Raw genomic sequence first — 27824 nt, 5'->3', positions numbered from 1 at the left:
TGTCGCATTTTCAGCAAGTCATTCCTTCATTATTGGGGCTGGAAAAAGGCTGGGATAGCAGAGGATTGTCATCTTTTGATATTTACTTGAGGAATGTTGTGAAGAAGCGGTGGAGCTTTCTGAGGCGGATACACAGACGGGGATTAAGGACTGCCTGGGAAGACAACCTCAGGGCAAAGAAAGTCCCATAAGCGATAGAGCATCTGCAAAGAAATGGGATTGTTGAGTTTGGTGATGGGTTTAGTATGACCTGGGCTCTTGACGTTGGCCCAAAATGGCTTTTTAATGCATAAAATATTGGTATTTGTGTGTGGATTGATTCAGTGGGGCCATTATTCATATAATTACATTCTGAAATACGCAGACAAGCACTGAATTTTAACTGGGCAAACAAAATAGCTCTTCCGGACAGACGGCTATCTCTGCACCCACACCACATCATGTGCGGGAAATGAATAATTCAAAGTAATCTTAGCCAAAGGTCATGACTGCTCACTAACAACAACTTAGCATAAGAGCAAAACCATCTGAGGCAACGAGCCGCCGACGCCGACGTACATCGTGGATAAACACACGCGGATAACAGCTTCCGGCCCGGCTGAGGCTCGTCGCCCGGCTCGCTTGCGTTCTTTACGCCCCGGCGACGCGTCTGTGGCGGGACGTAGGTGTAAACATGGCCGATTCTCAATGGACTGGACAACAAGTAGAGGAGGAGGAGGAGGAGGAGGAAGGGGGAGAGATGGAGCGGTTGTGATGTAGCTTTGGGTCTAATTTCCCTGTGGTGAATATTTATTTGGGAGGCCTAGGTTGATCCGCTGGGGGGCACCTGCCGTGGCTGCAGCACAGCCAGGGTAAATAACCCCCCCCAGGCATGCACGCACGCACACACACGCACACACACACACACACACACACACACACACACACACACACACACACAGCCCCCTCAGCGGCGGTCCAGATAACAACCCTGAGTCAACATCGCCTCTCTCGCTGCTTTTGTTTCCTCTGCCTCCCCCTCCCACGTTCCAGTCCCCACAGAACCGCGAGGGCCGAGGCTGAAAGGATGCAGGGATGAGGGACGGAGAGATAGAGAAAGAGAGGGCGAGAAGAACTAAATTACAGCATGGGAATGCAAATGAGTGTATTTTATTTTGGGGGGGGGGGAGTGGGGAGCCGGCGAGGGCGGGCAGCCTTTCTTCTCCAGGCAGGAACAGCCCCCCTGTGGCCTCCGGATCGGCTGCAGAAACGGGCGAAGCAAAGAAACATTCTACCGCTCGCTCTCTTTTTTTTACTTAGGGGAGGAATAAAAAGAAAGAAAGAAATACAACAAACACAAAAACCCGCAACTCTCGGAGGCTGGTGCAGTCATAAAACAAAATGATACTTCGCTACGCTTCGTCGCCGCCGCTCCCGCCTTTCCATCCCTCCATCCTGCCCCCCTGCATCTCTCCATTCACCACAGAGCGGCAGAGGAGGGAGAGCAGGAATCCTTTCACTTAACTTCACGTGTTGTTGCCACAGAAGAAAAACACCCAAATTCCTTCAAATCTTTACTCAACGGAAAGCAAATAAGCGACAGCAGAAAGATGTACTCAAGTATCAGAAGTAAAATGTGTTTATAAAGAAGTTTAGTTCAGCTGTCAGGGTTGGATTTTCAGTTAGGGAAGGACGTTAGAGGAATTACAATAGGAAAGGAAAAGACAGTAGAAGAAAGGGAAAATATAAAAAATACAATTACTAATAACTGCAGCCGCTGAAAAATTACAATATTTGCTTCAAAAATAAGACAGATAAAGTGCAAAATCTCACTTAATGGAAATATTAAGCCTGAGAGAAAGAGACAAGGTGGAGGAAGGCGGGTGAGCTGCAGGTGGGCTCCAGATGTGGTGGCTCTGGGGACCGGGGCCACTCTGGCACTGTTTAGGGTGGGGGGGGGGAGGACTCTGAGCTCCCTTTCCCTTCCCTCCCCCTCTCCTTCCCTCCCTCTTCCTCTCCCTGCTCGGTGACAGGAGCCATCTGGCCTGGCAGAGTCCCCACCCTCCCGAGCGTGGCCCCTACACGCCGTTCACGAGTGTACGGGTAAATAAAACGCACGCGTGCGCGTACGCAAATACCCCCCATACACACACACACACACACGCAAAAGCTGTCACATGGCTATTAACCCGTCGGAGCTGCGGCCCAGCTGTGCTCCATTATGATAAATACACCAGGGTCCCCGGGTCTTGTCAAGCAGGAGTCAGCCATCAAGATACTACGGAGGTGTCCATTTACAGCCTTTTAAAGCTGACTCTCTCTCACTCTGGTGAAGAGTTGCAGCCATTTTCATCATCATAACCCCCCCCCCACCACCACCACCCCCACACACGCACCCACATACTCCTTGGAAACCCACCCGCCTATAGGTCCTTTCCTTTTCCATCTCCCTCCACCATGGCAGATGATATTTCACACTTCCTCTGATGGTGCAGACCCTACAGCCCCGGCCCCTCCCTCCCTGCCCCCTGCTGTAACTGGAGTTTGCACTTTGGTCACATGACACTGTACCTGGAACACCCGACACCTTCCGTCACCTACGCCGGCCGGCTCGGGTCCCCGTGTGAAACCGGAACGACCCCCGCCCCCCCCTCACAATTACCCACGAAAAACCCAGATATCAGCAAATGGAGGACCGCAAAAGTATTTCTCGAAAGACAAGCAGCGTGATTCTTGAGCCATCGGAAAACAAAACCGCTCTCCCGCTCGCTAATCGCCAATCATTAGGACTCAGTTAAGAATAGTTTTGGAGAGGCTTTGCCAGTTAAAACCCCTGGCAGGCACGTCGGCTTGGGAATACTCTTAAAAGGATTCCTGCGTAATTGTCGATGCTGCAGCAGAAATTGGGAACAGAAGAAAATGGACTCTAATGACTGAACCAGTAAAGGGTAGAAGAAACATAATAGCCGGCGAGAGACAGAATGCGACAAGAGGTCAATGCTCTCGCTGCTCTCTCCGATATTAGTGAACGCATAAAACACTATGTGTCCTATTAGCATGTACAACATGGAAAACAGGTCTCGCCCACTTGAGTACTTGCATGTATTTGTCATCTTAGAATCGGCTTCCTGCGGGCTTTTAAGTCGCTGTCCTTTCTGTGAGCAGCATTCAGCTTTGCTCATTAGACAAAGAAAGACCAAAGCTGGAAAACCGCGGGCAAAGGAATATTGCAATGTAACTAAAACGTCCAAAAAAGAGTCCAACAGCGTCGTATTCCCTTCTATCCTCACATAGGGGACGTTCTAAAGAGACCCCCGCTATGTTTGTTGGCCGCCGGGCTGAATGGAATGGCAACCGGTAGCATTGATTTGCAGCGCGGGCCTCAGATCAAAACGCAGGACAAAAGAGGAGGCTGGAGGACAATGGAGGAACACAGCGGGCCACATGGGAAGAGAATGACAACCGGTCGATAGGGATGACCACAGCCGACCGCAGGCACACTCGCGCCACGGAAGAGCGGGCCCCCGCTGCGAGAGGAGAACAAGGAACGCGGAAGTCTGCTGTGGTCGGGAGTGAGGGGATATATCCGCGGGAACACAGATTAACGTTCTGCGGGATTGTACCACAACAAACCATTTTTCCCTTTTGTCTTTCATCCGCTCGCCATCCATCTCGCTCTATATATCCTCCGTCTGTGCCTCGCCGCCACCGCCACACTCTCTGGCAACGGACCACGGAGAGAGTAAATACGGACGAGAGCTAAAGCAATCGGTTAACCTTTGAAACATCCTGGCAATGAGATCCGCCGCTCTTTGAGGCGAAAGACGAAGACTAGAAGAAAAACACACACACACATACACACACACACAAGGTTGGCCGCCACTTCAGAGAGGATATTCAATATCCATGAGCTTTTTCATTTCTCGCTGATGAATAATTCAGGGTGACTTGCCCACTACTAAGAGAGAGAGAAAGAGAAAGAGAGTAACAGGGGGGAGGGAAACAAAAAGGGGACCAGGGAGGTGTGCAGAGGTAGCTGTCTGTTTTAGTGGATGCAGCTGTTGCCGTAGCACAAAACCATTCTCTTCCCCAGCTGCCGTGGAGAGCGACTAATATACGGCGGATAATAGGCCAGATTATATCAAAGTGTCGCCATTATTTCAGCTGTGAGTGCCGAGCCACGTCGCCGCCGCCGCCGTCCTGTAAACAAAACGGCTATTGGACGGAGGCCTGCTAGAATAAACATGACAAGGCGCCGTCACCCAAATAGCTCAAAGAGTTTTCTCACCGATCAAAACATGTCAGAGGCAGCGCGCACACACACGCTCGTCATCGCACCATTAGCGTTGGCAGTGACCTTAAGCACTGCAGAGAAGCAAATCCAGAACGTTTGTGGTGCTTTTTAGTGCCATTCTTCTCCCAAATAAGCCGGAAAGAAGACAGAAGAAGCAAAAGGTCTGGTCCTTGTTATTTGAAGATGGCAAGAACTTGTATTGAATCTATCACAAAACTTTTTGTTAACTGACTTTTTGTCCAACATTTTCAGGAACTTTCTTCAGTTTCACGCCAAAGAACCACGTCCTAGTTAGTCCTAAAAAATTGGATCCAAGCATTAGAAAACGGGCAAAACTGCTGGTCCTTTAATGAAATAAATAACTTCTAGTCATAAATGACTAATTTGCTTTCTCTACTGGAGAGCAGTTACAGTGAAACAAGACATTATCAATCCAGACCTGAGGGTCACTTTTGGCACCTCAAACGACCCTTCTGACGTTTACAGAGGTCAGCCCCCACTAACACACACATACAAACACGCACCCGCACGCACATGCACGCACGCACACACACTCACACACACACAGGCTGTCACAAGCAGGAGGAGACCAGCTGTTCCTCATTCGCTCGTAGGCCCTGTTCCCTCCACGGTTTGGCTGGCTTCACAGAAACCATTAATCCCTCTGCGAACGCAACTGATGGTTTGGAAAGATCAACCATGAGAAAGCTGAGAGGGAGGGGTTGGGGGGGGGGCGAGGCGAAGAGAGGACGGCTCTCGGCAACGCTTTCTCTTTTTTTTTTACAGACAAAAACTACTGCGGTGGAAAAAATAGATTTTCCTGGACATATTTCCCCGGGGCCACAAACAATACTGAGCGCTGAGTAGGAGATGGAGCAGCAGATAGTTCATGTAACATTTACCAGGTTCTCCACAAACCGGAGGCACGTGACAGGAGGAAACGCTTGAGAATGCGAGAGTGTACAGGTCGCCGTAACCAACATTTGACTCTTGATGGATGAATGTGTGGAACTAAATTGGGAACCACTTTGCCCTGAACTACCTGGACTGGGATGTGCGTGATTCCTCTGGCCAAATCCATGCTCTGCGTTCTGAGTACCATAAATATATCGCAAAGTAGAGCAAGTGGTGTGAAAGCAAGCAAGCTTTATTTTGACTTTATCGCTGTGGCAAAAATAAGACTTTTTGTTCTGTGTCTAACCTGGAGTCGTACTTTTGGTACCTGAGTACATTTAACTGATCTTGCTTATTTACTCTAATCATGCAGATTTATTTGGAGTGCTAATTATAACGCTACATTTTCCCTTTGTGGTATTAGCACTTGAAGTAGTAAAGGCTTTACAGATGACACACATATTTTCTATTTGCACATATGTACAGTAAACGCACATGATGCTTTGGTAGGTCCACTTTTAAATCTTAATCTTACCAGACGATGATTCCATTAACAATTTTGTGCTTTGTGCGTGGTGTTTAAATGATGGCACAGGGAGCGAGGTTACACTGAGTATTACAAAGCTCCATTCCCTGTAATATCCCCTGACCAATACCGTGTGAGATGAACCCTTTCGTCTGTCCACACTCATTCATATCAGTGGGATTAGCGAGGATGACACAGAGTCCCACTGACATGTGATGCCTCTATAGTGGCATCCACACACACACACACACACACACAGATGGCCAGTAGGATTTCCTCACTTTAATTCTCAGTCTATTTCTAGACAGGTAACATAAGCTATTAGCCCTCCACAATAAAAGCCCCAGACCCATTATTGCATCAACAAGTTAGTGAGGGACCTGACAGCAAAGCATCTTTCCACTGGCTTTGACATATATGTTTTATATCTGCAGCTTATAGTGGTCTTCAGAGGGAGAAGGAGACAGATAAAGAAAATTTAAGGTCTTGTCCCCACGTCCTGCTGTCAGCATTGTAGCTCTGGGGGCCTACATTCTGTCATTTCCAGCCGGCAAAGACAAATGCTTCCTGCTGTTGAGAGCGGGACATCTGGTGTGTGTGTGTGTCTGTGTGTGTCTGTGGTAAGGTGATGCGAAAGCCTTCAAAGGCTGTAGACTGTTGGCGCACACACAAACACAGGGACCATCACAGTCCATATATCACAAAACAGATACTTTGGACTTGTGCATGTGTGCCAACATAAGCACTAAAAAACCTCACGTGGGCCAGAGCACCCAACATTGTGTATGAACTGAATGTAAAAAGAGAAACACACACTCACACAAGATTGCAGGTGTGTACAAAAACACTCTGGTGGAAAAACATGCAGGAATGCAGGTTGAAATCAATGTCAGAAGCAGACACCTGAACGAAGCACTTCAGCCAAGGACAGCTGAGAGCACATTAGGCATGCATCCTCGTGGATGTCCTTCCAAACGCCGACGGGGAAATTAAAATCCCATTCAGGCCCCCCACAGGAGCCGTGCATGTGAAGGTTACATAACTGTCAGCCCCCGGCTCTGATCGTGGCTTAAAGTCAAAAAGGGGCAATCTGCCACAGTTTGGACCGAGCAACTAGTACAACTCTGGGCACAGTGCCACCAACAGAACAGACACGTACAGGTGAACATGTTCAGCAACACGTCTAATGGGACTAAAGGGGCAGTTGCCAAGCTCGGATCTGCTAAGTAGTCAAACTTCTCCTTGTAAACGACAAGCCCTGCCCCCTGGACACACCCCAACGCCCCCCGCCACGCAAGCTCCTTACTCTACAGCACAGAAAAGAACAGCTGAAGATATTCAGCGGCTCAAACACAGGATTATCTCCGTAAGGAAACCACGTGCTGGTCTATGCGGACGTAAATGTCAACCTAAGTTAATCTACGAAGCATGCACAACAGACAAGCTACCCGCCAATCATCGTGTCTCTAGCTAGGGTGGGGAGGCTAGGCCGATTCACGTGACATCATAGTTAGGTTTTACCCACCTGTGCTGCTAGGTGGTGCGCCACTGACGGACAACTCCATGGCCAACATTGAGCAGAAGGGGAAGTGTCGCAACTAAGCTCGACTCAACCATTTAATGCCATTATTAACACTACTTATGGCCTTAGCCAACCAAGGCAGTACACAAAGCAGGGACCTCCCACCTAGAGTCTTATCTTTAGATGTTACCAGCTCACTCAACTACTTGCTTTCAAAAGGAATTTACATTATGGAAGTGCTGATACCGTGATAGCTAGCTGTGTAAATGTGCACTTTGATGCGCGATGTTAAAACAGAAGACTGGTTTGTATTAGAGCTACCAATTTATTCAAAAGGTACAGAGGCATTTTGTGTCAGCTTTCCATCAATATGCATGTGTGAACATAAAACACCTCGCATGTAATATGAGAGCTCTTCACTGTGGCACTAGTGCCTTTGCACAAAAATGAGACGCAATCTCTTGAGATGTGTGCCAAGAGAGAGAGAGCGAGCGAGAGAGAGGGAAAGAGACTCAGAGAAATGTTTTCATTAAGTGCCACAGCAACATCTTATTATTTTCCCTCAATTTTCTCCAGCTCCAAACTGCAAATGGCTGCTCAAAAAAATGTAACAAGTGCACAAAATAAATGTTCAACACTGCTCGCAGGGTTCCACTTTTCCCCTTCCTTAAATGTGAAGATTATCCATCTCTGATTACCACCGAAATACACGTTGCCTAGCAACACACAATTAAGAAGTATGCTTTCCGACTGCCGGCGAGGGCTACCCATTATCAGATGAAATTACTGAAGCAACAAATGTCAGCTACATGCAAATGAGTTAGTTGTGGTAAAAGTTGTTGTTGTTATTGTTGTTTAACTGGAGGACAAAAATGGCTGCCCCTACGACCTTCAAGAACAGCGTATTATGCAGCAGCCTCGGGAAAGGAGAGGGAATGAGAGTGGGGGTGGGAAACTTCCCCCCCCCCCAACTCCTACCTCCTGCTATTAGCCCGGCACTTCGCTTCTCATTTCCTTGACAACATATGAACAGACGCCATAAGAGCGCATGAGATCTTCATAAGTCATTATCACAAGCACAGCAACCCACAGATGCAGATGATGGACAAGCGAGATACGGAGTTGCGCTGCCGATAGCGAGGTTAAAAGATTGAATTCTTCCTTAAGAGCATCGACGTGCTTCAAGAGGGAAATGAATCAACTAACTGGGAGGAGAAATCATGGTCTTAATGTGTAAAATAAGATAAGATAATGCTACACCAGATAATTCCCTCTAAACCTCACATAAAAGGCTGCCAGACTCAAGAATAGTCATCAAAAAACAAACCTAATTACCTGTTCTGTGTACCCACAGAGGATGAATGCTAAATATACTTAAAGACATATGCGGCTATATTTAGGCAAACCCTGTATAAATCAAGTAGACAAGGAGCTGAGCCTCACTGTAATGAATGCGGGCAGAATGCTTACATGATCTTCAAAAGTAAAACATTGAAATTCTTTCCCGGCTGTCATTTACTATCCATGCAAATCAATTCATACGAATTTCTAAGCGCGCTTTTATGACTGATGTGAGTTTACTGGCAATTGTCTTGACTGCTTCAGCTGTTAGATGTTCTGGGAGATGATGGGATGTGCGTCAAAAAGACAGCATGAGCGGAGGAAGCAGGTAAACAGTCAACAAACCAACAAGCAAATGAAATGAAACAACGTTTAACCGCAACTGCAATGTAAATGGAATTTCAAACAGACAACAGAGTGTCTATAAAAACAGTTACCTATTATAGCTTACACAACTATACATCCAATTACAGTAATTGGATTTGAGGCCATTAAGTCCCTGATTACGAGAGAGTGCAGTGTAAAACAGAGTGACAGCAACTCTTCAATCAGGGAAATAAACCTTTATGTACTAAAGACAGACTGGGCTTTTATTCGTTTTCTGACATGTACTAAATTGTCTTGTCAAATGGGGGCTTAAAATAAGATGTTGTCAGGTTACACAAAGCATATTAAGAGAACAGCTGTTAGGCACAAGTCTTAAATTTAAGTGGGATTTAGCCAAATAGCGGTATGTGCTCGCCAATGACGAATTTGTATTTTTAACCGCGAGCAACAACCAAACAACCAAAACCAAATACCTACAAAGTAGTGACTCATTAATCTGGCTTCAAAAACCATTCTGAGCAATATACTGAGTAGAATGCGCTGAAAATCTGGAGTGCGTCAAAAATATTTTAATACTTGAATGACTCAGACAGGAGTCCCTCAGGCAAATGACACAACTCTGTCGCAATGGATGTATTAATAGTTGCATAATTTAAAAACAGACCTCTTAGACATGCAAATCTGCTTAACTTGTCAGATGCTTCACACATGCTACTCCGGCATTCAAAGAGACTGTCAGACCTAAATTAAGCATGGCAAAAATTAATCTTACGATGTTTTGGGTAAAACCAACTACGCAATCCCGCCACCCTGTTAGACAAGAAAATATAATTTGTTAGCAATACGGAACGTCCACTAAATGACACAAGGAGACAGGAAACAGAGGAGAGGAGCTGAAAAACTTGGTGAAGTCAATTAAGTTTGACATTACTTGATTCGGGTGAGGAGATCATGGTTGAGACTATGACAGGTGGACCAGTGCGGCGTCCCACCATCTTGGTGTTGTTTAGATTCTGCGCCTGAAGAGCAGTTGAAGAAGTGACAGGAGCCATCGCATTCTCAGGAGCGACATTCATCCCTTTTCTGAGAAGTTGGGGACTGTGAAGCGGCGTTGCTGCGATTGGAGATGTTGGGGGCAAGTTAGGGGCTCTCTTCATCAGCTCAATGGGAGAATAGGAGCAAGAGAACGTTTTGGGTGCTGCTCCAGGGGTGATAGCGGCTGGTGGAAGCTGTTGTTGCATGGGAAGGCCGGTGTTAGCATTGTACATGGAAAAGGGTCTTCCCTGGGTCACAGCAGAGCTGTATCCCCCAGGGCTGACAGGAAAGGCTCCTGTTACTAGTGGTCGAGCTCCTGGGTAGGTGGCAGTCTCTAGTAGGTGTTGAGAGGGGGCACTGCTGGGTCTTTGACCAAGGAACTCTCCCATCCCGGGGGAGATGTTATGCATTGTGGTGGAGGGTTGTTGCATCAGGTTGGGGTCCATGCTCAATCCCTGAGACTGCATGTAAAGGTCGTTGCGATGACTGAAGCTGTTGGATCGGGTACGTGTGGCCATACCACTGGTCTTGTAGTTGAGCACTATGCGGGCCAGGACACGAGCCTGAGCCAAGTTAGGTGCTACAGATCGAACATCATGGTCTTCCATCATCCCCAACATGACAGAGGAGTCAAAGCCATGCTGCAGAAGGAGAGTGATGGTGCTCTCAGCCAAGCCCTCAGCCCGCAGGTAAGCCAAAAAAGCTGGGTCCACCATCCTTTTAGGGTCTGCAGCACTAGGATGATGAGAAGGTATGCTGGAGGTCATGCCAGCTGTGGCAGCCACAAGGGCTGAGCTGGGGTCATAGTTTGTGTCATAAGGCAATCTCTGGGAGGGTAAAGCTCCATAAGCTCGGGGGGGAGCTCCGTCCATTCCCTGAAACATTGGGTCCACCACTAAGCCGGTGGCAGCTGGCTGAAGGCGAGGGTCCAAGGAGAAGCTGTTGATGTTGTTGTAACTCTGGTGAGCGGAGAGAGCTGGTGGCTCTGTTGCGTAAATGGTAAAAGGGGGCTGAGCCCCGTAGAGTGCCGGAGAGGCCGAGCTGCCTCCAATGCGCTGCGCGTCTGGGATCATCTTAGATCCCACAGTCTCTCTGAACAAACGGCTCAGCTCATGAGCGGGAGGGGGAGGAGGGGGAGGGGGAGGCGGAGGGGGTGGGGGAGGGGGAGGAGGTGCAGGGGCAGGTGTAGGAGCAGAGACCCTTGCTTGTCCTTGATCCCAGGTAGGCCTCACCCCCATGGCCCTGGGCCCATAATGCAAAGCTGATCTGCTAAGCAGGTGCTGGTTTTCCCGATAAAACCTAGACTCTTCAGGCAGCTGACCAGATAAGGAAGCATCAATCTGGTAGTAATCCTGTGGAGGCGCAGAGGTCCTGCCTGCCATTGCTTGCCTTGTGTAAAGGCTGTTGCTCAGTTCAGGAACAGAGTTCTTCCTCAGCAGTGGCTGCACATGCCGGTCCAACTGGAGCTGCCTGTAAGAAGAGGAAGGGACGAGTGTGTGTGGCTCCTGTTTCTGACAAAGTTCTGGGTGATGGTGAAGCCACACTCCGCCGTCTCCCCCACCCGCCGCCACTGAATTCCTACGTCCGGCAATGGTGCCACAGTAGTTACAGCGAGTTGTGGCTCCGTTGTGCTGACCTTCAGTCCAGACGGAGCCGTGCTGGCCAGGAGAGCCACCAAAATGCGACTGCTCACAGTTAGGCATCAGTGAAGACAATAAGGAGGATGGCTATACAAACTGAAAATAGAGCCAGGTGTTGTGTTTCACCTCTCCAGTTACACCCCCCATCACAAGAGAAGAGTGCAGAGGAGAGGAGAAAAGGTGAAGCATGAGGTACCCTTTTACCTGATCTAGGGCCGTTGGGCCCTCCCACCCCATCACAATTGCTTAGGTCTATGCTATCATGTAACTCTCTGCTGGCAGCCTAAATCTAAATTATTCAGACCTGGAAACATTAGAGCTCCATGAAGATAAACACACAACATGACAAACACACAGAACAACACGTGAAAAAACACACCTTTAGGGTGAAGGTCTACTCCAATCTATAAAGGACAGCAGGGATCATGTTTTTGTTTGGCACCATGCACAGGCATATCCCAAACCAAGAAGAAATTTGGGAAAAAACACATGCTGGACAATGGCGGCGGAGCAGAGGAGGGGATAGCACGAGCTAATCCAATGAGGTTGATGCACGCCATTGGCAGAGACAGTTCTCACGTCTGCAGGGTATGCTACAAGGGGATTAGAGTCAACTAAAACCTACTTAAATCCACTGCCCCTGTGACATCACTTGAACCAGATAGTGTACACAGCCAGCATTGCTACTCAGGCCCCGGGATGTTTTCACAGAGAGGAGAGCTGCAGTATTTTACGGTGCAGTGTGGTTACTGCTTACCGCCTCCTCAAGCCTGCAGCCTGCATCCCTTTGGGGGTGAGTGAATCCTCCCCACAGGGACCTGGGAGGTTTGGGACTCGAATGTCTGCTGTAGTGAGTCCCTGAGGAGGGGGAGCAAAGAGCTGACATACAGTATCCGCTCAGCCTGAGATTTAATCCAAAAGCTACTATAAGGAGGTCCGCAGAACGCACAGCCTCCTCTACTGGACAAACACTGGACTTGTTCATGTCCATGTCAGCGTTTGAAATATGAAAATGATGTATTAGTTGATTTGCTTTTAAAAAAAACCTTTTTGGTAAGGATCCCTAACCTTGGTTGTTAAAGAGCTTTTTTAAATGTATTTTACATTGTCACAATAAACTTTACTACATTGATGATATTGTGATAGATCTGCGATAAGCTAATATTAACCAGTATTATTGGTTGACATTTTAGACAGTTCCTAAAAACATAACACTGATAACCCCATCCTATGATGTGGAATGTTGGCTATTGAAAGAATTCAGCACTGACTGCACCATTGCCAGCGGAATCATTTTGACTCTATGATCCAGATGTACAGCAGAGCAGATCCATCTTATGTGAGATGTTTCCATAAGGGAGATAACCACTGGTGTTTACTTACCATGACAAGAGCAAGATAAACAAAGGGAGTGTGAGGAGGAGGAGGACAAAACACACATGTGATAAGTGTGTGATGGGAAAAATGCTGATAAGGGAGACGGCTGCAGTACCACTTTACCTGTAGAACCGACAAAGGGGGGGGATGGGGACATGATGGGAGTGCATTGGACTGTAACGATTGGATGAGTACCCAGCTTCTCTTCTGTCCTTCATTCTAAGGGTTTGTGTTGCCAATCTCCAGAGACAACATCAGATACTCCTTAAGGGTTAGGGTGGAAAATGGCAGGAAAAACTACATATGCATGAACGTTTTATATTCAGTACGTCCGCATTCTGTAGTACTTTTGATCCGAGATTAGTATGTTTCTGATTTGTAGATTGAAGGTGCTGCTGAAAATGGAAATAAAGCCCACAGTACATTGCAAGTCTTTTGAGGAAATGTATAGTAATTCTATGTTTGGGTAATTGAATAATATAAAATAAATAAAGGAATATCTGCTGACATATCCTTATCTGATTTTTTTTTAAACGCAAACACTGATTCTGGTATCAAATTCACAATCAGTCTGTCAACTCATTTTCATGAAATCGTTGCAATTATGATATGAAAACGCTTCACAAAGGGATAAAGTACACAGATAAATCCATTCTGAATCGTCAAAATGTAAAATGTTAAGAAAGCCAAACATTTCTCTCAGCAATTCTTATTTCATTTCATTCCCTACCGGCCATGGCAGTCTGGAATGATGCACATCTGAAGGCTGAGGTTCTTTCACTGAGGTAAAGCACACCTAGCAATTTCCTTGCCACGCTTTTTCTCAGAGCTGTCCTCCTCGGTCTCGGAGACTTCCTGCACTTTTTTTGTCAGCAGTAAAACACACCATTAATCACAGAGTCGTGTCTCTCTACAGCGATCGCCGACAATAACTTGTTCTAATAAGGCCCTTCCCTGGGCTGCGTGTCACTCAGATCCCCGCTTCCTGACAAAATATTAATAACAATAATAAACATCATAAATCCGACTACCTCGAGTTACTAAAAGTGAACCGCGGATATGGCATATCATATCTCCTGCCATGCAAATTGCTGCATATCCCACAGTCTATAAGCAAGGAAAACCAGGGTAGTGAATTCATCTTGTCAGCGTCGTCTTGATATGCCTCTCTTGAGAGCTGCTCCATAATTAAGCGAGCACGCTATATTACACATATCATGCAACAGGGTCCCTGTAGTTTTTCGATGAATAATACAATACAAGGCATGAAACTCCAAAATGAAGCAGAGGGTGTTTTAATGCCAGCACGGTCCCATTCATTTTTGAAGGACCTCTAGGTAGAATGTGCACAAACAGACGTCCGGCCACAGCCATGCCTTCAGAGCAATCTGGACATCTTTCTAGGGCACAAGACGCTAACGGCAGGATTTGGCAGGCGGCGCGGGGCAGAGATAGTCGCAGAATGATTTAGATAGCTCCCACTCTACAACTGCTCATACATTAAACTTTCATAGGGACTTCATAAATTAGGACTAGAGAGGAAGAACTTGAAAATTCCAGTCAATTACTGTGATTGTACAGTATATTAAACTTTTAACAAGCCTGCAGGCCTTTCCTCGCTCAAACATGAGTGCAGGGTGCAGAGGAGGGCTGAGAGAAGAAAAACACATGGTACCAATTCTGGACCCAAGCCTTTCGGAGGGCTCACATCTGCTGCAGTATCAAGTCGTCAACGTCCGCCTCTTTACCATCATGCTTCTCTGTAGAACATGACGCAGCATGTCACACATTTGCACAGACAAAGGGGGGGCGTCAAGCAGAGTAGCAGCTACAACCATAAACCTTCTTTGATCAGCAGGGTGAGACCTCTGGTAGACCCGCTGCGGAAACTGATTAGAGTTTTGTCTTCCATTTTAGTGACTCGGTTTGTTTCGCTCTTTTCCTCGCGCGCCGCCTGCCTATCATTACCAAGCCAGCGGCCCATACTGCATCACAGATGGGGCAGACAGAAGGGAGAGGCGACAGCCCGCTTGCTTTTTGGAGAGGCGAGGGGTGTGCAGCTGAGTGAGAGAAAAGGGGGAGGAAGGAAGGGAGAGGGGGGAGAGAAATGGAAAGAGAGGACAGGAAAGCACAGTGATTTGTCTCCAAATCACTGAGATTAAAACTGAAGACATTAAAGCTAAAGATGTGAGGTTAAAACTAAGATGAGATGGAAAAATTATGGGAAATGGAAAACTGAGGAAAATCTTCATGCAACACAATCCTGAAAAATGTGGCGTCCTTCAGCAGCTCCAGGGGATCTCTCATGCTATTTTGTTTTGAAAAATTGTATGCACAATAAAATCATAACCCTTTATATCCAAAAGTCTATTTCGAAATCTTTGCATTACACAAATTGAACACCCTGACCCACTTTAATTGTCCCTTGCTGCAGCAACGCTGTACACATTGATTAAAAACGTGTTGTTTTAGTACTGTCTCTTTAAGACGCCCACCTGAATTCAGAGCTGGGCAGCTGTGTCACACACACACACACACACACAGACACACACACACACACACACGTACAGTGAAACATGGACGCTGGCCAAACACTCGCTCACTTGTCTCGTGGATGTGTCCCACCAGGTGTTTAGGTTCGTAACTTGAAGGAGTGAGATGGACATATTGGCATCTAACCACATCTCATTTTCAAACATAATAACGTTTTTTTTCTTGCCCAGGCACTGGATAACAAGCAAGCAGTTATAACCAAATATAATAACATAAAAAAGAACAAATAGTCACTGAGAGAACGAATAAGGCTGAACTGTAATTGCTTAATTATGCGACCATAAAGCGGCATAATGTAACACTACATGAGTAAAATGCAGATGTTGATTAAATCATCTGATTAGATTAGAGTAACTTTAATCAAACCCAGGGGGGAGAAACTATATTAGAGTCTACAAGCAAAATAATAATCTTAGCGCAAGAAACGAACCATCCCTCCTCCCCGACGTGCAAGCCCAGTCGCAGCAGAATAATAAACATCGCTTCAGCTCAAATTAAGCCGAGAACATGAAAGGACCTGCGGCAGGACGACCGCGGCGGATCACTCATCATCTCCTCAGCCGACAGAAATGAATCTTTTCACCCCTGAGAGAGAGAGAGAGAGAGAGAGAGACAGAGAGAGAGGCGGAGAGAGAGAGAGAGAGAAAGAGAGAGAGAGAGAGCAGTCCTCCGTTTCCTTCATAACGCCAAATTAAAGCCGATGTGTTCCCAGCCGTTGCTTTGATTGAGCTAACTAACAGCTTGCGATAAAAACAGTTCCAACAAGCTCTCTGCCTCCTGATTTGCAGATCAGACCAGATTATGCCTAACACATAAAGGAGTTTAATTGCTGAATCAGCCTCGTCATCAAGCGGCCGGTTCTCCTTAGGCAATTCCAGACTACTTTGCCTTTATCCAATGTTTTGACAGCATCTATACACAGTACATCATCTTTCTTCCGGTGGCAGATATCTGATACCAATGGATGCAAATTAGAAATAATTATATGAACTATTGCTTTCAAAATCCTCCAAAGAACCACTTAATCTTATTTTTAAAGCTGAAAAGAAGGATTTAGGCAGCAGCTCCCACTTCATTCAAACACTGTTTTTACTGCCGCAAATGTCATTCTGTCGCTGCCTGAGCAAAAGGGATGCTATAAAAGATAATAATAATAATAATTCAAATCTCTTAGTACCAGGGAAGAATGGAAAGAATGAGAAGGAACGCCCCAGATTTACACTTGAAACAGAGCCAGTTTGGCAGCGTTTAAGTCTGAATCTGGATTAGGACGAGTTCCTCCTGAAGGCGTCCAAGCGGGCCCTGTGAGGATGAGACAAAAAGCACGGCCTCGTTTCTTGTTGTTTTCCTCTTTGCGTGGAGACAATCGCCATGGCAGCCTTATCGCGCCGCTACACGCGATCAGCGGGACAACTTCGCTTGGTCATTGGCTCGCTCACAAAATCGCAAATCACAAGCTGTTTTTTTTTTTCCCTTTACGCCCTCACAATGGCCCGCCAGAGAACTGATTCACTGATCCTGTATGATGGCCATCTGGAGAGCTGGTGCTCGACGTGTGTGTACGCGTGTGTGTGTGTGTGTGTGTGTGTGTGTGTGTGTGTGTGTGTGTGTGTGTGTGTGTGTGTGTGTGTGTGTGTGTGTGCGTGCGTGTGTGTGTGTGTCTGTTGCAAACGTGTCTCTCTCTCTGTGTGTGAGGGAAGGTGAGCAGGTACGCTCGCCATGAAGGAGCTCCGCGTGCATCACAGCAACACCTGTTACCGTCTCTCCGCGTGTCTCCGGTGGGCTTTGAGCCGATGCCCAGTGGAGCAGACTAACTGTTGTTCCCACAGGAATGACTAACTACTTCAGCTGTCTGATCCGCACGAAGGCAACAGCTGCAAGTGGACAGTGGCTCTAATCAGAAAGCATCTCCTCCGCTGAGCCGTCCACCTGTGCTGGGAAATGATTAACTTTATGACTCAACTTAAATAAGAATGATTGGACTCCGCTCTTTGTTGGTGAGCCCAAAGGGACACAGATGAGCAGGGAGCATGACAGGAAGTACACAGAGCTTACTTGACTTTTATATTTGGGGTACTGGTATGATTGGACTTTTTATTCCACTACATTTATCCAACAGCTGTTGCTAAAAAAAGTTCTGATTCAGATTTCATTTCAAGTCATCTTTTCTTCCCTTATTCCATCCTTTCCTTTCTTTATCTTTCCTTGATTTTGTTCCTTCTTAAATCCAGCCATTCCTAATCCTTCCATCTATCTTTCCATCGTGCGATTCTTGCCAAATTCATTTAAAAATGTTCCCCCTTTTTTTCATTCATCCCTCCCTCCCTCCCCTCCTTCCTTCTGTTTTCCCTTTCCTTTCCGTCCTCCCACCTTGGTCCTTCCTTTCTTTCTTCTGCCGTCCTTCATTCCGCTTCCTTCCTCTCTCTTTTCACCTTTCCTTTTTTCAGTCCCCTATTTTATGTTCTTTCACATCGTCATTTCCTCTTTCCTTGTTTCTCCGGGCCTTCTTCCTTATCATCATTCCTTCTGTCCTTCTTTGTATCCTCCCTTTCTATCGCCTAAAAGTTCCTTTATTTACTAACTTCACCGCTCCATTCACTAGACTGAATGCATCGAAATTGAACGGGCGACATCATACACTTGCGCTAAGTGCTTTACCTTCAAATAACTAGTCATCCTTTTAATTTCACATTTTCTTGTAAACTTTCCTTTACCTACCACTTAAAAATGGCCAAAGAATCTAATAAGCAAAACTCAACCTTCTCATTTTTCCACAGCGGTTCCTTCCGAGGCATCAAACAGTGTCATTGGGTTTCTGAAACCTCGGCAGCGCTCTGTTGCAGAGTATGCGGCATATGTCCCTCGTTTCATACGCGCAACGCTGATGTGCTTACATCATGCTGCAAAACAAATATGCTGGCACTGGGGGTAATGGTGCGTCTAGCTTCATTTTCCAGAGCTGCAGTCATGTCTGCCTCTCCACCGCGCCGGCTCCGGGGGGGCCCAGCAGCTTAACAAGCCTCTCGGGGACCCAGACGGCAGAGAAGGAGATGATTTTACCTCAGGACACAGTCTGACAGACACATACACACACGCACAAGTGTGCAAACACACACATGCGCGCACACCGGGACAAAGTCAAACAAGTGGGTTTAACCATGCATATCCAGGAGCCTGCACACACACTGTTTATACACCCACACAAAGAGTCGCTCATATTTCTCCGTCCCTCAGCTTACTTTGTAGCCATGAGCGCAGCGGGTTGAGCTCCCTTTCTGCTTTGTGGCTCTTCAATACAACAGCGCCGCTCTCTAATCCTCCACCTTAAGCCTAATAATCCATCCAATTCATGCTGTAAAAATGGCCGTTTCGAAAAACAGGTGTGATTGCAGGGAAAGCAAAACCATTCAATCCCTCGCAATTGTCTAACTTGAGTTCAGATGTTTATTGGAGATTCTCCGTACGCATGAAAGTCACACAGACACACCCACACAAACACACACACACACACACGGAGCCAGGGAAAAGCTGTAATCTCATTTACACCCGGATAAATATTTGCTGCTGAGGTCAACATTTGCACAGCGGTTACTGTATCTGACATGTGCTGTGTGCCAAGAGAAAATTACAGCAATCGATGGGTATTGATCACCAATAGGTCTCTACAACAATAAGGACATTGACTGGGGGACATGCAGCTCACAAGGGGAAAGGATTTCTTCAGTATTGTGCTGAATACAAACCAAAATATAAGACTGGCCGCACAATTACGGCTGGAGTGATCATTGCTACTCAACAGTTTTGCTCAATGTTGAGGATGTGATTATTCGTCACAGTTACACATTCTCAACTGGAGACAAACAGGCAGTATTGCAGACAAAAACCTGCCTCCACCTTCACAATTCAGGTCCGATGAGCAGATGGAAAAGCATCTAATCAGATCTAAATCGTGCAGCGGTTGTTTGATAAGTTCTGCGCCTCGCATTGAATGATCTCAGGGGTGTCAAATTCATCTGCAGCTAATATGATCCGTCTGAGCGAAAGCCCTTTGCGTGGTATGAGAGGAGGCAAGTGCAGGTGGAAGGAAGGAGATGCTCTTACATGCAGACTCTTTGGTGTCTCTGGACTTAAGATGTAATAATTGAGCTCAAAACAATGCAGCTGATGCCTGGAAATACCTTAAGAATTACCTTCCTTCCACAAAAAGGTGTTATAGTAGTCACTTCTTTATGCGGCGGGCTCAGAACTTATCAATCAAGCATTGTAATTCATAACAAAAAGCCAAAATTAAGCTACAAACTACTGAGCAGCTCTCCTTGGATGTACTGGACTTGGAAAAGTGCTTGTCGAGAAAGTTTGGGACTTTACCTTCACAGATGCGGTCCAGTCGCTGCCTCTTCACTTTGTGTTTGTCAGTCAGAGACATAGTGTTACACACAACACGGCACGGCACGGCTCAGCACGGCACGGCGCGGCACGCCAGGGGACCGCTCCTCCTCAGCCGCGAATAACTGACAAGGTTCAGACTCCTAGTGCACTGTCAGCACTGCTCCCCGGGGCATACCGCCTCGGCACATACACCTGGAACACACAAACGCACAGAAAAAAACCTGGTTAAACCGCTCCCTGGCGCACAAACACACACAAGAACACTTACAGTATATACTCACACTCACACACAGACATTATTGATGTACAAGCACGAAAAAAACTGTGACATGGGGATGCATTAAAGAGTCCTTGACAACAAAGTCACTCAGACTTTCACTCACAAAGAGCCCAGAAAGCTGCAGGCAATAAATACAGTATATACAAAAAATCAGGCAAACACACACACACACACACACACACACACAGACACACACTTACTCTGATACCGTTGGTGACAAAGTGCCCCATTTGCTGTAAAAGTGACAAAGCTTCCGTGCTCTAAAAGCTCCACTTTTCCTTTTGTCTGAAGTGCTTTTTCTTCTTCTGCCAAATGCTCATCAGAGGCAAAAAATCTAAGCTGTCACTCAAAAGATTCTTTATTGATCCCGCTAACATTGGAGTTATCTCACCTAAGACAAGCAGCGATCTGTTTTTTTTTTTCGCTTTTGTGAGAGCTCTTCAAACCGAAGCGCGCACAGAAATGTGGTTACAGGTGACAAAACAACAAACCTCAACACGCAAATGTAGAAGAAGCTGATAAGACTTCTGAGGTTTGATTCATCTTCTGCCATAATGGAAGCCTTGATGCACCTGATGGATGACAGGCTGCCTTGCAATTGCACATTCTGGCCAATAGAGGGTGGTTACAATCTACTCAGGAACGAGCACAATGCCTCTGTATGCAGGTAATTGCTGGGGTTATGAGCAAAAATGTCCTCCAGTTAATACAGAAAGAGAGAAGTCGACGCATTCCTTTCGCTGGCAGGAAATAAATGACAAAAGGTCAGGAGAGGGAGGATCAGTATCTGAATGAAGGGGGATAAAATTATTATAACACAACAGGGATTAAATGTTGCATTAAAAAACCCAAATGCCACATCGCTCTCGTCTAGGATCAGAGCCAGAGGCGCCCGTCCTGTGAGAAACCGCTGAGGCCGCGAAAACGCTCCTTTCGTTTCTGCCACAAAGCGTCAGGGCCCAAGTCGTTACGTCCGAGTCCTTTGTAGTGCGTTTGGGAAGGAGGGAAAGGAAAGGAGTTCAATGAGTTTGGGCAAACAACGCCCCACATCATTATCTGTGATGAATGAGTGTGGTCTGGAGGTGGGCCCACTTTCTCTTCAATCCTCCGGGGTGATTTGTCAGGATTGGCTGGTCCGGTCTGGACCTCGGGGTTCGAGCGGGGTAATTGTCGAGCGCAGACGGTTATCGGGACATCTTGCCCACGCCTGGGGAACAAACGCGGTCGGCGTGCCCGGGCCGAGGAACGTACACAAGTTTACAGCACCTTTAGGAAACAAATCCTCCTTCAGATACTTGCAGGCGCAGATAGCATCAGCTGTTGGATACAATGCTCGACTGTGTTTGGCCCGTTTCCCATAGGAAGAAGAAAAACATACCCCCAGACAACAAAGCAGGCCCGGAAACGCAACACGCCATGCCAATATTTGTTCTGAACAGCGTTTAGTGCCGGATTTCATATATTACATCATTCTGCTACATGACAGGCGGGGTGTGTATGAATGTATTGGATGCGATTGAGGATTTAGCTGAGTTTTTCAGCCCACCTACACACACAAACAACAGAAAACATCAGTTTTGTTCGATTGCAGCCATCCATACGCCAGCCATAAAAAAAACTGACACAGATTCATTTGAATATCTCGAGAATAAATCACCCAAAAACCAAAGCTCTGTGGCGCTTTTAGCCTCTTCAGCGGATTGTTTTGGTTTCCCAGCCTGCAAATAAACTGTATAATTGCTTCTCAATGGCTCTCATCAAACCCGATATAAAATCTAGGCAGCTGTTTCACACACACAAACACACACAAACACACACACACACACAAAACAGCGCAGATAAGCCACAGGCTCAAGCAGAAAGGGAAAGCTAACAATCCTGAGAGAGTTGTGATACTGATCCGAGATGGCGGTGAGAGACACCAGCTCACAGTTCTTTCGCTCTCGCAACCAAAGACGGGAAAATTGCAACCGTGTCGGAAATTTGGGACCGAAATCACGTTAGTCACCTTGGGTTTCACCATTCGCCGCACATTCGCTGCGATATCCTCCATCGAACCTGGACTTGCAACCGTGGCCGCCAACGTTTGCGGATGGGATTAAGCACTGATTTAGATGGGTTTAACCCGCTGACACCGGCCAGCCAATACTACAACAAATGTCTGACATCCATTACATAAGCAGTGATGGCGTTTTCTAGTCGGAGGAGAGCCTATAAATGTGAGGGTGCTTGGTTGTCAATCCGACATGGTGTCACTGTAAAGCATCACCTGTTGAATGATTCATTAAACTAATCCTGCCTCCTTCCTTTGTGTGCGTCCGTCTCTTTCTCGCGTTAAGTCTCGGAAGGTCTCTCGCACTGTCATCAATCACGAAGCCCCTCCTCCGGGTGCTGTCCACCTCTGGGCGAGCGCGTGTACCGCAGGAAGAGTGAGAGTGAAGGAGTGGGAGGGGAAGAGGAAGAGGAAGGAGAAAAAAAGAAAAGAGAGAGAGAGCTCTCAGAGGCTAACAAGATCCAGGCTCAGAAAAAAAAAAATTGCAGAGGCATAACCTTCCCCAAGTCTTATCTCCCCTCTTTCTCTCTCTCCGCCTCGATTTCTGCCGCCCTCATTTCCTCAGCCAAGTGCGAGCGCAGAGCACTCTCGAAAACCTTAAAAAAAAACCTCCCTCCACAAATTGCAACTTTCCAAAATACACCCGGGCGTGACCCCCCTGGCTTTCATGAGAGCAGATGTAACAGAGCAGCAATTCCCCACAGCCAGAGGGAAGAGATTGTAACAAAGCGAAGCCGAGTGGAGCCTGAGAGGGTATTTATGCTGGGATTTCTCATGCTCAATCCAAACACAAAAGGTCATATACATGAATCTTAATATTTAGGAGGCATTAAAAGTCAGATGATCGATATAAAATCTCTGCCTGAGGGCCGCGGCGGGCTGCTGAAAGAGAAACATTTGCGCGCGAGAGGCCCGAGACATTAAAAGTGGGAATCCATATCTGCGACGGCCGGCCTCTGTCTCCCAAGGACGGCTCGTCTGTAAGCACAATCACACCGCACAAACAATACTCAATGTTAGTGTTACACACAGAGGAACACTGTCCGCAGTGCTGTGTGTGTGTGTGTGTGTGTGTGTGTGTGGTACAATAGAAAGAGACACACAAAGAAGTGATCTCAGTTTTAATACTCCATCATGTGAGAATGTGAAAAACCCAAAGTCAAATTGAATTCCTTTTTTTTCCTTATGATGGCGTCTTGTAATGCGATATGATGGTGGTGATGGCACTGCCGGCGTTGCCATTCGTCTTCCTACTGTACGAGAGAGACAAACGCAATTGTCTCCGCGTGATTAATCGACGATGCTGAAATAAGAAAATAATTTGCTTTGGTAAACAGATACGGGAGCCGCCCCTGACAGACTCATTAGAAAGCCGTGATTACTTACTTTATGAAGCATTTGCCTTACACCACAGGGGGGAGGGGGGGAGAGCGAGGGGGGGAGAGCGAGGGGGGGAGAGCGAGGGGGGGAGGGCGAGGGGGGGAGGGCGAGCGCACTGATAGATTCTCCACGGGCTAAATCGGAGGCAACCTCGTGCGATCCAAAGACTCATTACAGTTACAGTATCACTTCATGTGTTGACACAAATCGGTGTGATTTGGACGGCACTAGAGCACCGAGTGGAGAGGCTGTTTCCTTTTGTTTAAGATGGAGAGGAAATATGTTTGGACAGGAGGGGGATTGTTAAAAAGCCAAACTGGAGAGGGAGAGGGAGAGAGAGGGGGGGAGAGAGAGAGAGAGAGAGCCCGCTAAGAGAGCGTCTGTGGACGGGTTTGAGAGATTGAATAATTAAAAAGGTCAGGCTACCTGCCTGCTGTGCACACACACATACACACACACAGTTCTGACAACCACGATGCACACTGCGGCAAAAAGACTGGAGACACAAGTCGTTTATGGGAATGATCATTTTTCCCTCGAACACGGTGTAGTTTGTGAACTAATTGGGTGAATCCATAATTAATTTGCTGACATTAAGCCTTGGGGTCTATACCAATATGGCTCAACTTTCCTAGAATGAGACGGGGGTTTTCAGGCCCCGGGCTGAGTCCTAAAGGGATTCCGATGCTTCATACTGCAAGTTTTCCTATTAAGGGAAAATATCTGACAGCAACGTCTCCATGCATGTCAATTAACTCCAAGTACTGTGCGTGTACGCGTGTACGCGTGTACGCGTGTACGCGTGTGCGTGTGTGTGTGTGGTTTAAATGCAGAGGAGAGTGTAGGCTTAGATTTTCTCAATGAATCATTTAGGCTGAAAATAGTCGTAAAACCCAGCGAGTCTAACACTCAACATGTTTTCGACCCGCGTTAAAACCATAAGACAGCTTGGTTGTGTTTCTCAGCCGGCTGTTCCAATTTCCTCTGGGAGGGAAGTCATCAATGCTGAGAAACATTCGCAGACAGTTTCCAAAAAAAAACATGTGAGTGATCTGCCCCTAAAGGCTTTTCCATTATTAAGGTAGAGCAAAAATGTTATGACACCCTGAACATCTCGCCTTTGATTTATGACCGTTTCAGACTCAATATCGAGTTTCTGTCCAGCAATTAGGATAGAAGACTGCAACGGTAACTGGCAACTTATCTCCCTGATGTGCCATCTGCACAACAATTATGTAATGGGTCAGGATTAAAAGACAGTTTAGACAAATTAAGGTCAATTTTTATCATTTTATGCAACTGTATGTATACACTACAACTAGCCAGTGGTTTGCAGTGTGCTTCATTACAAAGTGCCTGCTGGATGGTGATGGTGCCCCTTTCTCCACCGCTCAAATTAGTGGGAAATGGGGGCTGCGTCTGACAAAATCTGTAACCTTTCGCCTCCACCAATCCGCCAGGTACACCGACACACACACCAGTGACTCATCGGCTGTGGTGAGGTGTGAAAATGTTCTCACAGGCTTTATATTCTTTCCGGTTGAAAGTGAAAGTGTGCGCCTTTATCCCCGTTTATATGGGATTACAAACACACAGAAGACAAGGAATCCTCTGTGGTGAAAGTGTCTGCTGTTATCCCCATTTATCTATATACAAGTCTGACAGACTGGGTCAAATGATGCACACTGTGGCCTGGGGAAAATCGAGAAACCACACAAAAACCCAGCGGGATTTTAACAATCAATGCAAATATTTGTACGGTGTTGCATCACTTTGGGAAAAAGCTATATTCTGACTCATTGTGCTGCATGCTGAAATGATAGCAGAGTGTCTGAACTGGAGTGCAGAGCAGAAACAGGATATTTATATCTGTAGTGGATGGACAGTGAGCACAGGCTGCTGCTGCAGTGAGAACGTATGCAGGGAGAGATTATCTAAGAGATTATTTTTAGTAAACTGGCGAAGAATATTTCATTCAATTATGCTTTTGATGAAATCTTTCAATGGGCTGTCACATGCCCCGCAAGCCCCGAGTCTCTATTTATCTTATTTCCCAGCTGATGCAACAATCTCTTTGAATTTCCCTGTAACGTCTCTGTTTTAGGCCTTGCCAACCCTCTAAAAATGCACTCGCTTTAAGACAAGAGTCGGATAAATTCAGCACTTGCTTCTCCCGATTTAATTTCCCAGCGGAGTTTGACAGCGAAAACTGTGAGAAGAGACAAATGTTCAAGTTATCTGACGGTATACAGCGGGAAAGGGATCGTAACAGCTGATTCCCATCTAGAGCAAATCTTCAACAACCACTTAATTGACTCAAATCAGAGGAAAAGGAGAGCCTCCTCACAGCCAGCCAGTAAACCCTCTCACCAAGACTTCATACATACACCCAAAGAGGCACACATCACTGAAAAAAAAAGCTCAAAGCTCTCAATTTCCTATAGAAATAACAAACTGAAGTCTCAGTAACAAGGTTGTTTATACTATTGATATCACAATCCATTATTACCTCCTTGTTATTTTCTTCAAAAAGCCTGTTTTCTTTCCACCAGAGCCCCATTCGAACAATGGAGGCCGTTTTTCCCCTCAGATGGCGGAGTTCCTCCAGAGGTAAATCTGTCAGCGCCGGGCCAAAACAAAGAACGGCCAGGAAAAAGAAAACAGGAAGGTGTGGACACCCTGCAGCACCAGCCAGGCTCGACTATTAATATCAACTTACATGCCCAGATTCTGAGCGGCTCGCAGAAAACCTGGAAGGAAAGAATGAATCACGCATGTCATGTGCGAGATTTACATGGACCGAATGGGGCCTGTGACGGCGTGGGCAGGTGACGGTTCGACACGCTTGTGTTTAGCTACGCAAACGTGCCAGAAATAATACATTCAATTCTGAACTCATCTGTAACATTAGCAGTGTCGGGTGTTAGTTGTGTGGATGAAGCTTCAAAAGCAGCAAAATTTACAATCATAAAGGAATTCAAAGCCACGTCGAAAAGTATTATTCCTACAGGATTAGTATTACCTGGTTATTTAGGTATTATGAGTCTGTGTTTAGGTAAAGAAGAGAATCTGAAGCTATTCTAGCCACAGGGACGTTTAGGTTCCATTCAAATGCTACTAAAAGTTGAGGCGCCGAACAGGGGGCGCTACCAGGAGAGAAAAATAATCTTCCATTACAGAAATATGGCAGTTGAGAAGCCTGCATGCTGTGTGACTGCAGTCAGTCAGCATCCACATTCACTCCACCTGATAAATCTGTATACTGATGAAGAAAATACAGAATATTTCCAAAAATGTTAAATATTCCGACTCAGGTGCCCCATTTATTGTACGTGCAATTAGCACAAAAAATTTGCCAAATGCATAACAATTTTGCAAAAATAATAATTGCCAAGATACTTATTAGCACAAAACCAACATTATCAGATGACCTCACTGCTCTGACGAATAACAGGTAATTTGTGGTGAAATTTTTACTTCAGATGGCAGATTGGCATGGGATTAAGATCATAGATGACCTTTGTAATTATTACACATTACATTAGGTCCCCAGATAACATTCATACTGTGGTCCACATTTTTCAGCTCATGTGTAAAGCTTTATAATTAGACCCGGGTTTGAAGTTACAAACAACTGGTGCGAGCGGCTGCTGTTTCTCAAACTTCCAGAGGCTGAGGTTATCAGTGTGAGTCAAGGCGCCAAATGCAGAGAGCACTTTCCCCAGTACAGGAAAAAGCCTGCGGCGTGCCAGCCTGGTGAGCAGAGGGGAGGCGTGGCCTGCCTGTGCGGCTGAGGTAAGAACTGTGCTCACCACCAGCTCGGTGTCAGCGAGAGGCCAGGCAGCCTGCCTGAGACCAGCCTGCTCAAGCTCTGCTCCCTCCGGGTCCTTCCAGGAAGGGCCAACGTGATTCAGAGCTTCCTGGTCCAGGAGAACAAGGTGGTTCCACTCCCCCAGAATGTGCCCACAAAAACACAAGCGCGTGTACACACACACACACACACACACACACACACACACACACACACACACACACACCACTCGGCCCACTCCCAGCGGACGGTGAGACGGCCAACTCCATGCTGTACTTGGGCTTACATTGGGAGGCGGCCAAGTCAAACAATGTGTTGATAAAGTCCAGAGCAGAGTGAGAGGAGTGTGAGAGGAACAGGGAGACTAAGCACAAGGGCTGTACTACACCGCATGAGCACAGGGATTCAAACCAGCACACACTT

At 46.6% G+C, this 27824-nt stretch overlaps 1 protein-coding gene across 3 annotated transcripts in view; it reads right to left on the bottom strand.

Annotated features, from left to right (window-relative positions):
* The window catches only part of ctbp2l (C-terminal binding protein 2, like), a 98011-nt gene that overhangs the window by 40993 nt on the left and 29194 nt on the right, over positions 1 to 27824 (bottom strand). For 2 of the 3 annotated variants that reach the window (XM_076143520.1, XM_076143523.1), the window contains exon 2: positions 19857 to 20069. In XM_076143520.1, coding sequence (XP_075999635.1) covers positions 19857 to 19914 — 58 coding nt within the window. In that variant the 5' untranslated portion in view covers positions 19915 to 20069. Of the gene's footprint in view, positions 1 to 9814; positions 11622 to 19856; positions 20070 to 27824 lie in introns of those variants that run through there. The other variant, XM_076143519.1, reaches the window with a different exon arrangement.

The sequence above is a fragment of the Genypterus blacodes genome, unplaced genomic scaffold (assembly GCF_046128005.1).
Source record: "Genypterus blacodes isolate CSIRO-AG114 ecotype Tasmania unplaced genomic scaffold, CSIRO-AGI_Gbla_v1 ptg000026l_1, whole genome shotgun sequence".
NCBI classification, from domain to species: domain Eukaryota; kingdom Metazoa; phylum Chordata; class Actinopteri; order Ophidiiformes; family Ophidiidae; genus Genypterus; species Genypterus blacodes.
Note: the sequence above shows the minus strand (reverse complement) of the source record. Positions and strands in the feature narration are given on the sequence as shown.